At 32.2% G+C, this 12,592-nt stretch overlaps 1 protein-coding gene across 1 annotated transcript; it reads left to right on the top strand.

Annotated features, from left to right (window-relative positions):
* Positions 1–3,978: 3,978 nt before the first annotated feature.
* On the top strand, positions 3,979–8,365 carry LOC137398735 (uncharacterized). Its single transcript, XM_068084926.1, has 4 exons — positions 3,979–4,026; positions 6,399–6,498; positions 7,265–7,428; positions 8,267–8,365. The coding sequence occupies exons 1-4, from the start codon at positions 3,979–3,981 to the stop codon at positions 8,363–8,365; spliced, it is 411 nt and encodes a 136-aa protein (XP_067941027.1).
* The last annotated feature ends 4,227 nt before the right edge of the window (positions 8,366–12,592 follow it).

Here is a 12,592-nt window from a genome sequence, read left to right as displayed (position 1 = left end):
TAGGTGCGGTCAAGGAAAATAGTTGTGTACTGCTATAACATGACATAGCTTAAGTGTCTGATGAGCTTGCAGTTTACACCTTGACAAGTGAATTGTATAACTTTAGGGGCATTAGATAAATGTGATAGTAGTAGAATAGTCTAACAGTATTCAGAATTGAGGTGTAAGCAAATTTTACTTTAAAAATTTGTAAAGTTTTTATGAATGATAGCGGTAGAGCCCTACATTATGCTCCCTGACCACATCAACTAGTCAGGCTTGACAGCTGGCTAACTATAGCTCAGCTTATGCTAAATTTGAAAACTTGTGAGGCTAATAAATACACACCTGCTAGCACCTGTTGCTTCCCGTCAAGGCTAAGACAGTTTAACTACTCACACATATTGACTGGCACAGAATGAAGGCGCTCATCTTGATTGGAATACTTGCTTCTAGTCAAGCTTTTCTTCTTGACTGGTTCACAGGGAGTGGTGAGTTGTCATATGATGCAAATTGACAACTAACCATAAAATTCAGTTTTTAAAATTTTCTAATCTCGCTGCAAATAAGCTAAACTTTTACTGTTAGTCCTTGTTTGAAAACAAACTTACAAAAGGTTTCAGTAGATTTTATCAGAATTTTTTGATATTTTTCTATCATGTGAGATGGTTTTTGATGCTTGAAGTGATTTTACTGTAAGGATGTTTCAAGAATAAAATCAACAAAACTTGGTCACAATTAAAATGCTCAGAAGAAAGCACGTGGAAAATGATGTCACTAGCTGCAACAGTTGATACCGGGCTATAATTTTGTTCAAGTTGGAGCAATACGAGTCTATATTATGTTGAGCTCTTTACAAGTATAGACATCATAATTGCACTTTTTTTTGTTCTGAGGATGTTAACTAGGATCAAGATTTGTTGACCTTAATCTCTAAATATCCTGGCAATTAGATCACCTCAAACATCAAAAACAATCGCAAACAATAGACAAATGCCGATACTTTCTGATAAAACATACTACAATTTTGTGCAAGTTCATTCCAAAAAGTTTGAGTCTTCTGCTGGAATGTGGTGAAAGTTCTGAAATATGCAGCAAAACTAGGTTCAAATGTTCAAGTGTTTGCAAAAACAATACACACTTGGGTAGCCTAATAGGTCACGAGCAATTTTCAGGTGTAATTGATAGACATACAATGATTTTGGACCCCCAGAAAGTGGTTTTTTGGTACATTTGTTGGAGTGTCGGTTGAAGATGCCAAAAGTTGGGCATTTGAATCTCATGTGAGACAATATTTTTGTCTAACCTCTGACCTTAGGTTTGGACATTGAGCCTTATTGTTGTAAAAATTAGTTCAATGTTTGCCAATTTGAAGATTAAGTTTTGGCTTATTTAGTATCAAATGATAAACATTTATATCAGTATTTTAACAGCCGTTTGACATATTGTATCTTTTGTATTTTTAGGTGCAGAATGGAATGGATTAAGAGGTATGTGGTTGCCATAGCAACAAAATTTTAACAAAAATTATTTGATACCTTCAGTTATTATGTTTACTAGTCCGCCTGCTAGTCCTGAGCACTATGAGAGATCATCATGACAAATCACTATATGGAGAATTATTACTGGTAACACCAAGGTGTTTGGGTGGTGTAGTGGTAGTGAACTTGTGGATGAGTCTGGGGCTGCAGGTTTGAATCTCAAAGGAGGCAATTGTGTTTTCAGCGTGGCTTTTGACAGGTAGAACACGTTTTTTATTATAGAAAAGATTTCAAGAACTATTCTACAAATAAATTTTATTTTGTATTTACCGAAGTTTGTCTGTTTACTATTACAGCTGGCTTTGGAATCAATCCATTCAATTCATTCTACGGTTTACCAATGACATCCGCTGATGCCATTAAAGATGGGTGGAAAATGGATTTTTCTGCTGGGAGTTGTAAGTCCTTACCTTTCTGTGCGTAAAATTGCATCAAGGAGTGCCCTATCATTGGCATGCTATCAACCAACCATGCCAATACAGAAAGTAGATTGTGGTCGATCTTTAGAATTTTCATTTTTTAATATAATGGTAATACCTAGTCAGTTTTTAAGTTTCTGACAGTGATACCAGCTACCTCAACCTCATTTTCTTGATATTGCACTGCTCGAGTTTGCATTTTTCTACACACTTATACTTTATTGCTGTTAAGCATGACATATTCAATAAACTAGATTTTTTTTATTACATTTTCAAATCTCAATTTAATTATTTTCCTTATTTAAACTAACAGTTAAAATGAAGGCAATTAAGTTTTTCATACAGATTAACTACAGTAGACATTTTTATAACGTAAATTCCAGATAACGTAAAAAAATTATTCGAAGTTTTTGCTCTGCGCAACATAAAAAATTCCATATAACTTAAAGTGCAAATTTGTGAAAATTCTCAAATTCAGTTTTAGTAAGGATAATTTTCTTAGTTGGCCTTAAAATATCAGTTTTTATTATCAATAAAAATATTATTTGTATTATTACTATTATTGATAATATCATAATGATAGTAGTAATTTTAATTATTCATCTCTGTTGGATGTATGAGACTTTATTCTAAACCAGATTTTTCTGGATCGAAAAATGTTGTGACCATCTGTGCTTGAGATTTGGCAAAGGAGTAATTGTGGCTGAATGCCCTTCCTAACACCAGAAACGGTTCTTTTGTAATTTGAACTGCTGATCAACTGATTATGTGGCAGTGCACTAACCACTGAACCACCATTCCTCCTTGAGTTGCATTATCTAGATTATATTATATAGACTAGCACCCTGGTAGTCTAGTCTGCCATGAGAGATCATCAGGTTTATCGAGAAAGAGCAAAGAATAAAACGCCGCTCAACTATTTAGAATTACTTAAAGTCGGTCGAGTTGTGCAGGTGTAACAGTGTTGACATATTAAGCTGAAATTCAGAAGTTGTATTCTCATCAAACAGTATTTTTATTTTAGCCGCAAACCCTGGTGATGGATAGATAGGCGTACAGACACTGTACTTATGATTGCAAAAATATTGTTTGGTTTTGCTTTATTTTAGATATATAAAGTATTTTGAGCATTTTTCCTTTAAAAATTAGAAATTGCTTTTTAAAAGAGTAATGGTGAAATATTGATGTAAAGTGGCAGAGAAAGTGTACGCTCTCCTTACCTTATTGCAACTTTACCTAACCCGTCAACCATAAACCGAGTGGAAGTGATAAAAAATAATAAAATTTATCGATACAAACTAATAATACTACAGCTACTGCTCAGCCATTAAATTAACGAGTTAAATATATTATTTTCCTTTTTAAAAAGCCAAAGGGGTGAGATTGGGAAAATCATAAAATATATTAGGCAATTTAAACTATTTTTATTAGTCGTATAACGTAAGATGCCTATAACATAAATGCAGCCATCAAATTCTTTGCATGGTTGAGGTGATCTGATGGCCGGAATGTTTCACAATCAAAATCAACAAAACTTGATTGCAGTTAAAATGCTCAGAACAAGTGAAAGTGTGATTATGACTGATCTGTGACTGCAAAAAACTGACAGAATTGAGACTATAACATAATGCTTCAGACACAAATCATTTACATTGTCTACACTACCTACTTCACAATTAAAGCAAAGGAACTATTTTTGGTGGAGATTGAAACCTAATTTAATACTAGCTATCTGGCTGATAAAAATCAGAATCATATGGGCTGATGCTACAGCATCTACTTAACAATTAACCATTGTACAAGATAAATTGTACAAAATAATTATCACAGGTGAACTCTGTTGAGTTATGGCTATCATACTTTATTTACTTTCGACAACAGCTGGTTTGGTTAAAATACTACAAACATTATGAAAGATTCCACCAAGTTCTCTCTGTCAAAATACGAACAATATTTTAAAAATTTTGATTATTTCAGGTAGCTCAGCTGGCTCATATTTCAATGGCAATAGATATATCAAAGATGGAGATCAGGCTATAATGCTTCTCTATGACAAGAATGGATACATCGCTGGAATACAAGCTGGTGTAAGTTGTCTTTCTTTTTTAAAAAGTTGATAAGACAAATCCACAAAGTAGCATTTTAAGGAAAACACTAAACAGAGTTTGACTGAAGTCCATGAACCTGCATGCATTTTGCTATTTTAATAACATGTTTTTTATCTTTCCTTTTAAATATAAAAAATTATATTAAGCTTTAAAGACATTTTGCATAGTTTTATGGAATTTTGCTTCGAGAAATAAATTTAAACTTAAAGAAAGCTTTTAGCTATTTATGATTAAAACTAATTTTATACATGATAGAACTAAGATTTAGTTTTGCTAGTTTTAGATATTTTAATTTTAATTTTTAATTTGCAATTTTAATTTTGCTAAACTTGGTTTAGCTTTAAACACACTGCAAGTTTATGTAGGCATATTAAGTTATCCTTCTTGGCTTTAATTGAAGTCTACTTTTTTGAGAGAAGGTAAAAGGAAATCAACAGTATTATGTCCTAAATAATTTCAGTGATGTATTTTTATAGATGAGCTACAATGTGAAAAACTTATGGAGAGTGCATTGTGCTAGAATGCAAATTAAATAACTATAAAAAAGTTATCCCTACTGAACATGGTTAACAGAGAAACAAGTTAGTGTGCAACTTGACGGTTCAATCTGAAACTTTCTTTGATCTGGCATGAGTCAATGATCTTTTAACTGACCAATATGATAATAATTCAGATAGTACTGATTTAAGTGTTGAATAACTTAAAAACAGTGAGAAAAGTGATGTAGTCGCTCGGACAATAGTAGATGAAATTGCATAACAGTGTGGTGTAAGGAATGTGGCGTTAATTTATGTTCAGGAGAAAGTTTCAAAGCATACTGCATATGGAAAGTTGTTGGAATACACATGTGATTCAATGTTTATACAATAATTATACAATATAGAAAACAATTTGCTAACACAAATAAATAAGATTTTAAGCTAAGAATGCTAAAAGAATATTAATTTTCTCAAATATTACACAAAATGTTACACAGGTTTTGGTTGTTTTTGGAAAATTTTGACTTGGCAAAAGATATAAATAAACTTTTACGTGGAAACTAAAATTACCCGATTCGATTTATTTTATATGACACCAGAATTGCTGGCACCATTTCATCTATGGTCTACGTTTTCAAAAACATTTTCATTTTCATAAAAACTTATATTGAGATATAAACTATAAACTAAATATGGAGTAAGTTTGAGATTTTAAAATTTGAAAATATCTCAAACTAAATTTTAAAATTTAGGTTTTTTTCAGAATACAAAAGTAACATAAATATCAACTTGTGGCTTTTTGGGTTTTTTCAAAAACGCTTTTTTTGAAACAATTTTTGAATGTTGAGCATAGGCAAGTTTGAAAGGTTCTTTGAATTATTCTAGGTTGTATTTTTATAATTAAGTGAAAAGAAGTGACTACTAGCAGATTTTTGAACAAATTTTTTTACTGTAAAGATGAAAAAGCATAAGATCATTAGACCGCTGATAACTAAACCATAAAATTATCCATAGAGTTAGCAGTGTGATCAGTGATTTTTGTATACTTTCAAAAAATATGTTTTCTAAAGCAAATCATGAATGTTGGGTAATGGGAAGCTTGAAAGAAAATTGAAACTGTTTTTGATTGCATTTTCATAACCAGCTGAAGGGAATCAAGTACCATCAGTTTGTTAAACAAGATGATTTTGTTTAAAAATGAGAAAGCATAAGACCATTAGACAGCTGATAACTAAAACATAAAACTATCCATAGGGTAGTGATGTGCTAAGTGATTATACATGTACTCTATATTGAGGCAATATCACAGAGATGGTACTTTTTATTATTAGATTCCAAAGACCCTGAGCACATACCCAGCACCTAACAATGCCAAATATCATGTCTTCAATGAGGAGTCAGATATGTGGGTTGTTACTGCCTACTTTACAGATCCTGGTACGTAACACCGAGCTATAGTTCTATAATAGTAAAATATTAAAATAAAATACATAATTCTACAAAAAGTTGTTATTGTTAAGTTTTTTGATACTATTAATCTACAATTTTTTTAGTTTAATCCACATATACCACGTTATAGTATAAAATGTTATAATGTGGGAAAAAAAATAATTTTTTGTAATGCAGTTTGCTAGGTCTTCACCTTTCTGTCCTGCTTAATATTCCGATAAGTTTAAGGCGGGCTATATATCTTATCTTTTAGTTAAAAAAATTGCTCCGACAAAATACTTTTAAAAATTCCGATGTGTTTGGCTCAAGAGAATACTTTTTTCTATGTGATTATCTATTTGAATTCTAGCCAAAATTTGTTCAACTGGAAGAACTGATGAAGCATTTAAGGTGGAGGGCACCGGTTCTATGCTAGCATTCCAGACTGGACCAACACCCGCTGACCTCATGACTATTCCTATGGATGAAGAGATGGTCATACCACAAACTAATTTTGTTCAAGGAAAATGTTTCTACATGATGGGTCAGTAGAAAAAAGTATTATTTCATGATTTAAGAATAAACTCTTCTTGTGGTGTAAAGTTTAAAACAAGTCAAAACCCTGGTCCATTAGGTGGCTGGTAGGTTTGAATGTTTTATCAAAATGGCGTATGGGTAATGCTTAAGTTGAAAATAACACTCTACTTACAACAAGAGCTGCTATATATAGCCTCATAGCAAACAAGCTTCAAAAGAGCTTTCCACCAATATTTAAAGCAGTGACGGAAGTTTAAACAATTAGACCAAAAGTCGTTTGTGTGGTAGCTTTTTAACTTTTTTGCATGTTTGTAGAATAATGTGTTTATTCTTCTATGCAAAATGATTTTATGTAGCTAAATTAAAAAAGGAAGTCGCTATAAAGCAAAACCAAATTGCATTCTGATTTCCTAATTTGATAAAGTTTTAAAATCATCTATCGATGAGTTAGCAATAAGCATTTGTTTACTCCTACACGTATTCATGAACTTGAAGTTACCCTCTTTATGTTGGTTTATATGATATGCGACTAGCAGGGTGAGTACTCTATCAAATGGGTAGGAAAAAATCCACAGGAACATCTTAAGACATTTTTAAACAAGCGCTTGGCTGCTTTAGCCCAAATAGTAAACTAAAAGGTATTTCTTAAGACCTCAGGCCAGAAGTTCTGCAGATGCATGCTCTTACCTGCTTTTGATGAACCTCAACTACCACCACCTTTTGTGTACAGTGTATGTACATATATTAGATGTACGTATGCTTTATGCTTTTAGGCATGCATTACTGGTATGACATAGCTCCTAAACTTGACTGCAAAGACATCTTCCCTGTTTTTCTCCTCTACAACAAAAAGAGACTCAATGGATTTGGTTGGGCTTTCAACCCCAACTATAACAACAGTGCGAAATGGGAGCATCCGACCAGAGACAAGTTTTCTGTGAGTATTCAATAGTGTAGCTAATATTGCACTTTGCTACTATATAAAATTTGATACTACGATATATCCATTTTTTTCTATTAGGTTACAGTGTATATGCTGTTACAGTTTAGGCTATTTTGCTCTATGCTTTACTATGAAGCACAGTTAATATACTACAAATAGTAATTTTTTGCTGTGTGTCATGTTGTTCACAAATTACCTGTGTAATTTAAAGAGAAGGTGCATCATATAACCTGTAACTACATATCATAAAGTATTTAATTAACTAGGAACCTTAAAAATAGTTATCTGTATAAGTATTTATAATAATTATATAATAGTTATAATAACTATGTAGTAATTATAATAATTGTATAATAACTATATGTTATATTATTTTAATTATAACAATTATATAATATATAATTATTATCATTATATATTATTATAATTGTAATATATAAAATGTACTATATATTATATATATGATAATATATAATTATATAGTATTATATAGTTTATATATCATATATTATATACTATAATGTATGATAATATCATAATGTATAGTAATATTATAATACATATTATAATATAATACAATATTATAATATGTAGTTTCAGCTTATTTTTATTGTTGAATTGCTTTGTAATGCTACTCTTGATGAGATTTTTATTAATACCAATTTAATCATTACCAACACCCATATAATTAATATTATACTAATTATTATTTTCAAAACTATAATTATTATTGCTATAATCCTTCAGAACTTTAATAAGCTTTTATTATTATTATTTTGATACGGTAGTTTCATTTTTAAGCTCCGTTTCAGCGTATTTATTGGTTTTACAGATGTTCATGAAACCTGTGCCCCCTTGTCTGGGTGTAGATGGACCTACCACCACTCTCCACATTTACATGACAGACAGCCCAAGACTAAACCTGTGCTAGATAAACTATTCAAATTATTTGTAAAAATGGTGAGCAAGTGAAATAAACCAGAATATGCAGTTGGTTCTGTATCAACTATGGTCGGTGGTAAGATGAGATAATTGAACTAAAACATGAACTACTTCATGTTAAATTTTTATGGTTCGAAACCTTTTTCTGACAATGGGCCATCAAAATTGATTGCAGTTTTGATGCAGGGCAGTTAAACCATTAATTTTGTGTCTCAAGAGACTGCAATATTTTGTTTGTTTGTTTTATTTACATTAAATCATAATGTAACAAGATGATAGAAAAAGTACAGTGCAATGAGGGCCCATTTGCGCAGTAGCATAGCTATTCAAGGCGAAAAGCCCAATTTAACAGATGAGATTGTTGATGAAAATAACATGGCTGTATAGGCAAAAAAATCAGAACAAATCTATTCTAGCGATTCCAGCAAGTACCGCTTCAAAGCAACGCTAAAACCACAATAACTATCAATTTTCCTTAGCCAAATTGGCAAGGAATTCCATGCTGATGACACACAATAGGCAACCCGTCTATGGCCACCAGGAGAGGAGGAGGATGGAAGAGGTAATGAAAATAAGGAATGAGAGTGTTGTAATGTGTTGACAAGTTAGTTTGAGATTTAAATTGTGTGAAGGTTAAAAGACATATTCTTAGTTGGTATAGTTGTTGCATAAGCAGTTGTTCTTTAGATTTGGTTGCTGAAGGCTCGTTCACACTATATCGCCATATCTCGGCATTGATGCCACAATACTTCAGTGATCACCAATGATAACAAACACACTATCACAAACCCATCTGCAGTTGCATCAGTGACATATGTTCTCATTTTGATTTTCAACTTATCGCGAAAAAACTGTTTTGTTTTCGCAAAACCTACCACCACTCTCCACATTTACATGACAGACAGCCCAAGACTAAACCTGTGCTAGATAAACTATTTAAATTATTTGTAAAAATAGTGAGCAAGTGAAATAAACCAGAATATGCAGGAGCGGCGAGTAAAGCAAGAGTATCGTTTAAAACAAGTCTATGCGTTGTAGTGTAGGACATAGGGTAAAATTTTCGCAGTGTGTATCACTTTTGAAAAGGAACATTAAAAGCTTTGAAACTATAATTTGAATATGAACATCATGTATGACCAGTTTATTTATGCATGATGCAAATAAGGTCATTGGAATTATGATAAAATGATAATGATGACTGCTGCCAATGAACGAAAAAATAAAATAATGATTTGCTCATCAGAGTAGTGTGTCAGCGCGTATCAAATGTGTCACTAAATCTTTTAGGGTTGCACCTAAAAACAAACAATTAGATGGATTATTAGCAAGACAGCTTTAAGATTAAGCTTGGAGACTTTGGCTTCATAATAAATACAAAGCTACTGCCTCAAAGCTCTGCCTGCTACTATACCTCGTCAAATTCTTCATTGCAGAAAACCTTGTGGGGGAGTAAACCCAGCCAAACAGTTGAAGATTTTTAGCTCAACCAATAAAGCAAAACAATCGGACAGCAAGTAAATCAAGGCATATAAGTCAAAAGGCACAACTGGGACAATCTAAGCGGATGCAACAAACTCTACCAAAAAGTGATGATGTCATTATTTGGAGCTGCAGCAGGACGAATCCTGGACAGAAAAAGTTCTAAGCATAAAGAAACTAGAATGGCTTGCCCGTCCTTAGCTAGAAGAATTGTATTGCATTACGCTGAAACCAGGTAACTGATTGACTTGTGTGCCAATTCACTATAACTTGGTAATATAATCTACTGTAAGCTATAGATTGACAAAAACTGTTGTATTGACCAAGTTACATGGTTGATTGAGATTAAACATTTTGCAAAGCTTTCTCTGGCCATTAAAAATGTGCGTACACATAATTTTAGTACATTTTATCCGAAATTATTGGTTTTTTCTATCACTCGCAATTGTTTTGATGCTTGAGGGGATCTGACTAACAGAATGTTTAAAGTTTAAAATCAACAACACTTGATGGCGGTTAAAATGCCTTAAAGAAAATTTTTTCATCGTGATGAAGTCACAAGTTTCGCGGCTGCCTGTATTTTTCATTACTGATATTGGCTAATTTGTCAAGTTGCAGCGTTACTATTCTATTGGTCGTTTTGCCGAAGTGAAACTATAGATGTCATGATTGTAATCTTGCTAGAATCTGAGGGTTTCAACTGTGATGAAATATTTTTCTGGCAGCTAAATTGCAGATGATAAAAAATCATCAATATTTATTAATAAACGCATTTAAAATTTTGTGCGCATTCATCTTTAATGAACTAAAAAGTTCAAATTATTTAGAAATTGAATAAAAGAAATGTGTTCAGCAACTTTTGATTAAATTAAACTTCATTACTTATGAGTAATAGTTCATTCGACCTGCAAGCTGTCAGGTTGGCAGCGTTAATCTGCTGGCTTGTATTTTTAAAGATTTCACATTTTAAGCGTCATCTTATGTTAAAGCATTTGCTGTTTCCTGTTCGGATTTTACTTACAGACGCTCTTCTAAGATTTTAACATAGATTTTTATGCCAACTGAGCTTTGCAAGTACACAGTATCTTTAGATTGTCATAGGTTTTGTACCAGCAATTTTCGATGTTCACCAAAATTGTTGTTGTTAAAAGCTATACAATTTTAAAGTTGGTTTAAAAAATAGTTTTTGTCTCGAATTTCGTTTAACAAACTAGCATAGACTTTTATTTCCTAAATAACTTATATATTGATATTAGCTGAGTGCCCGGGTAATAAAAAGGTTTTGCGTAAAAAATCTATTTTGAATTGGCTGTTTTTATCCAAAGAATTTGAGTAACTTAAGCTAGTAACTTAAGCTAGTCTAAATCTTTACTATAGTAAGAACCATGTTTGTCCCTTTAAAGCCAGTGTTAGGAAAGTATATTGCATCATGATATCTGGAGGAATCATGATTTTAAAACATTCTACAAGTGGCAAGTTGGCAAGTTTAATGAGGTACAAAATCTAACACAAGAACATTAAGATGGCCTTGTGGCAGATTTTGCGGGTAAAAATTCTAAAAATTATTTCAAAGTTAGTCTATAGGGTTGCTTGTTTTGGTTAAAAAGAAATTCAGCATTTAAAAATAAAGCATCATAAAGTTGCTGTTCAACCTGGTGTCTCCGCCAGCTTGCTAAAGATTTATGTAAAAACAACCTTGCCGGTTCAGTTACTTCTTTCAACTTGCTCTAAAACAAACCTGGCAAAACCCTATACATTAAAAAACTTAAATGTATAAGGCCACTTAGTAATGCAATGACCTTCTCACTAACTGCCTAAGTAGGTCAAAATTGCTGTTGCATAATGTGTTAAATGCAGCTAAAAGCATTACCCGCTTCAATTCGGTTATGCCCGACAAGTTAGCTTCCGATTTATTTAACACACAAACATGAGTTTTTTTTATAAATCTTTACGTCTGGTTCTCAACTAGACTCTAACTTCGTCAACCAAAAGGGTTTATTTTGAGATATAAATCCAGTATTGACACAGCAATAAGCAGGTTTAAAAAGTGTTGAAACTTATGAAACTATGGCATTCGGTTGAAAGGATAAACTGGCAGTTGAGTAATATATACAGGTATTACTCAATGGTATTCTATTGAGTAACTATATTACACCCATATATAAAAAAGAAATAACATATATTCTGCTCTCTGTAACGAAATCAGCTAATATGATGATCCCCTTGTAAAATAAAGGTGCAAATAGTGTTACTCGTAGCTTTAAATGCATTTCCTTTTGTCCGTCCTGTAATGTTGCCTTTGAAATCCATCACCAACAATTGAGATTAGTTGGCTTTTTTTAAACTTCAGCCCCAGTATCAAACATGAACTCAATTTGCTTCTTATTTACTTTTAAACACTGCACATGGTGTGCACAACTCTCCAGCACGGTCCTTGGTCCTTGCAATGCTTTATATATAATATACTATTATAACACTAATATAACACTTCTGTTTCTGCTACTATCTCAACTAACATTACTGTTCCTAAAATATATTTAATTTTATATCTATAGTCGTTCTACCTCTTTTCACGTCTGCTCGTGTTTTGCTTCTTATACCAACTGCATTTCTTCTTACCAGGACATTTTCTATTATGCCTATCTATATTGTGGTCTCGAAATTTGCCCAATTCTTCTCTCACCTCTTTATAACTATTAATGAATGCCCTTGTATCTTTCTATACAATTGCCTTGTG

The sequence above is a fragment of the Watersipora subatra genome, chromosome 6, assembly GCF_963576615.1.
Source record: "Watersipora subatra chromosome 6, tzWatSuba1.1, whole genome shotgun sequence".
Lineage (NCBI taxonomy): Eukaryota > Metazoa > Bryozoa > Gymnolaemata > Cheilostomatida > Watersiporidae > Watersipora > Watersipora subatra.
The sequence above is the reverse complement of the archived record's forward strand: the minus strand, read 5'-3'. Positions and strand labels throughout refer to the sequence as shown.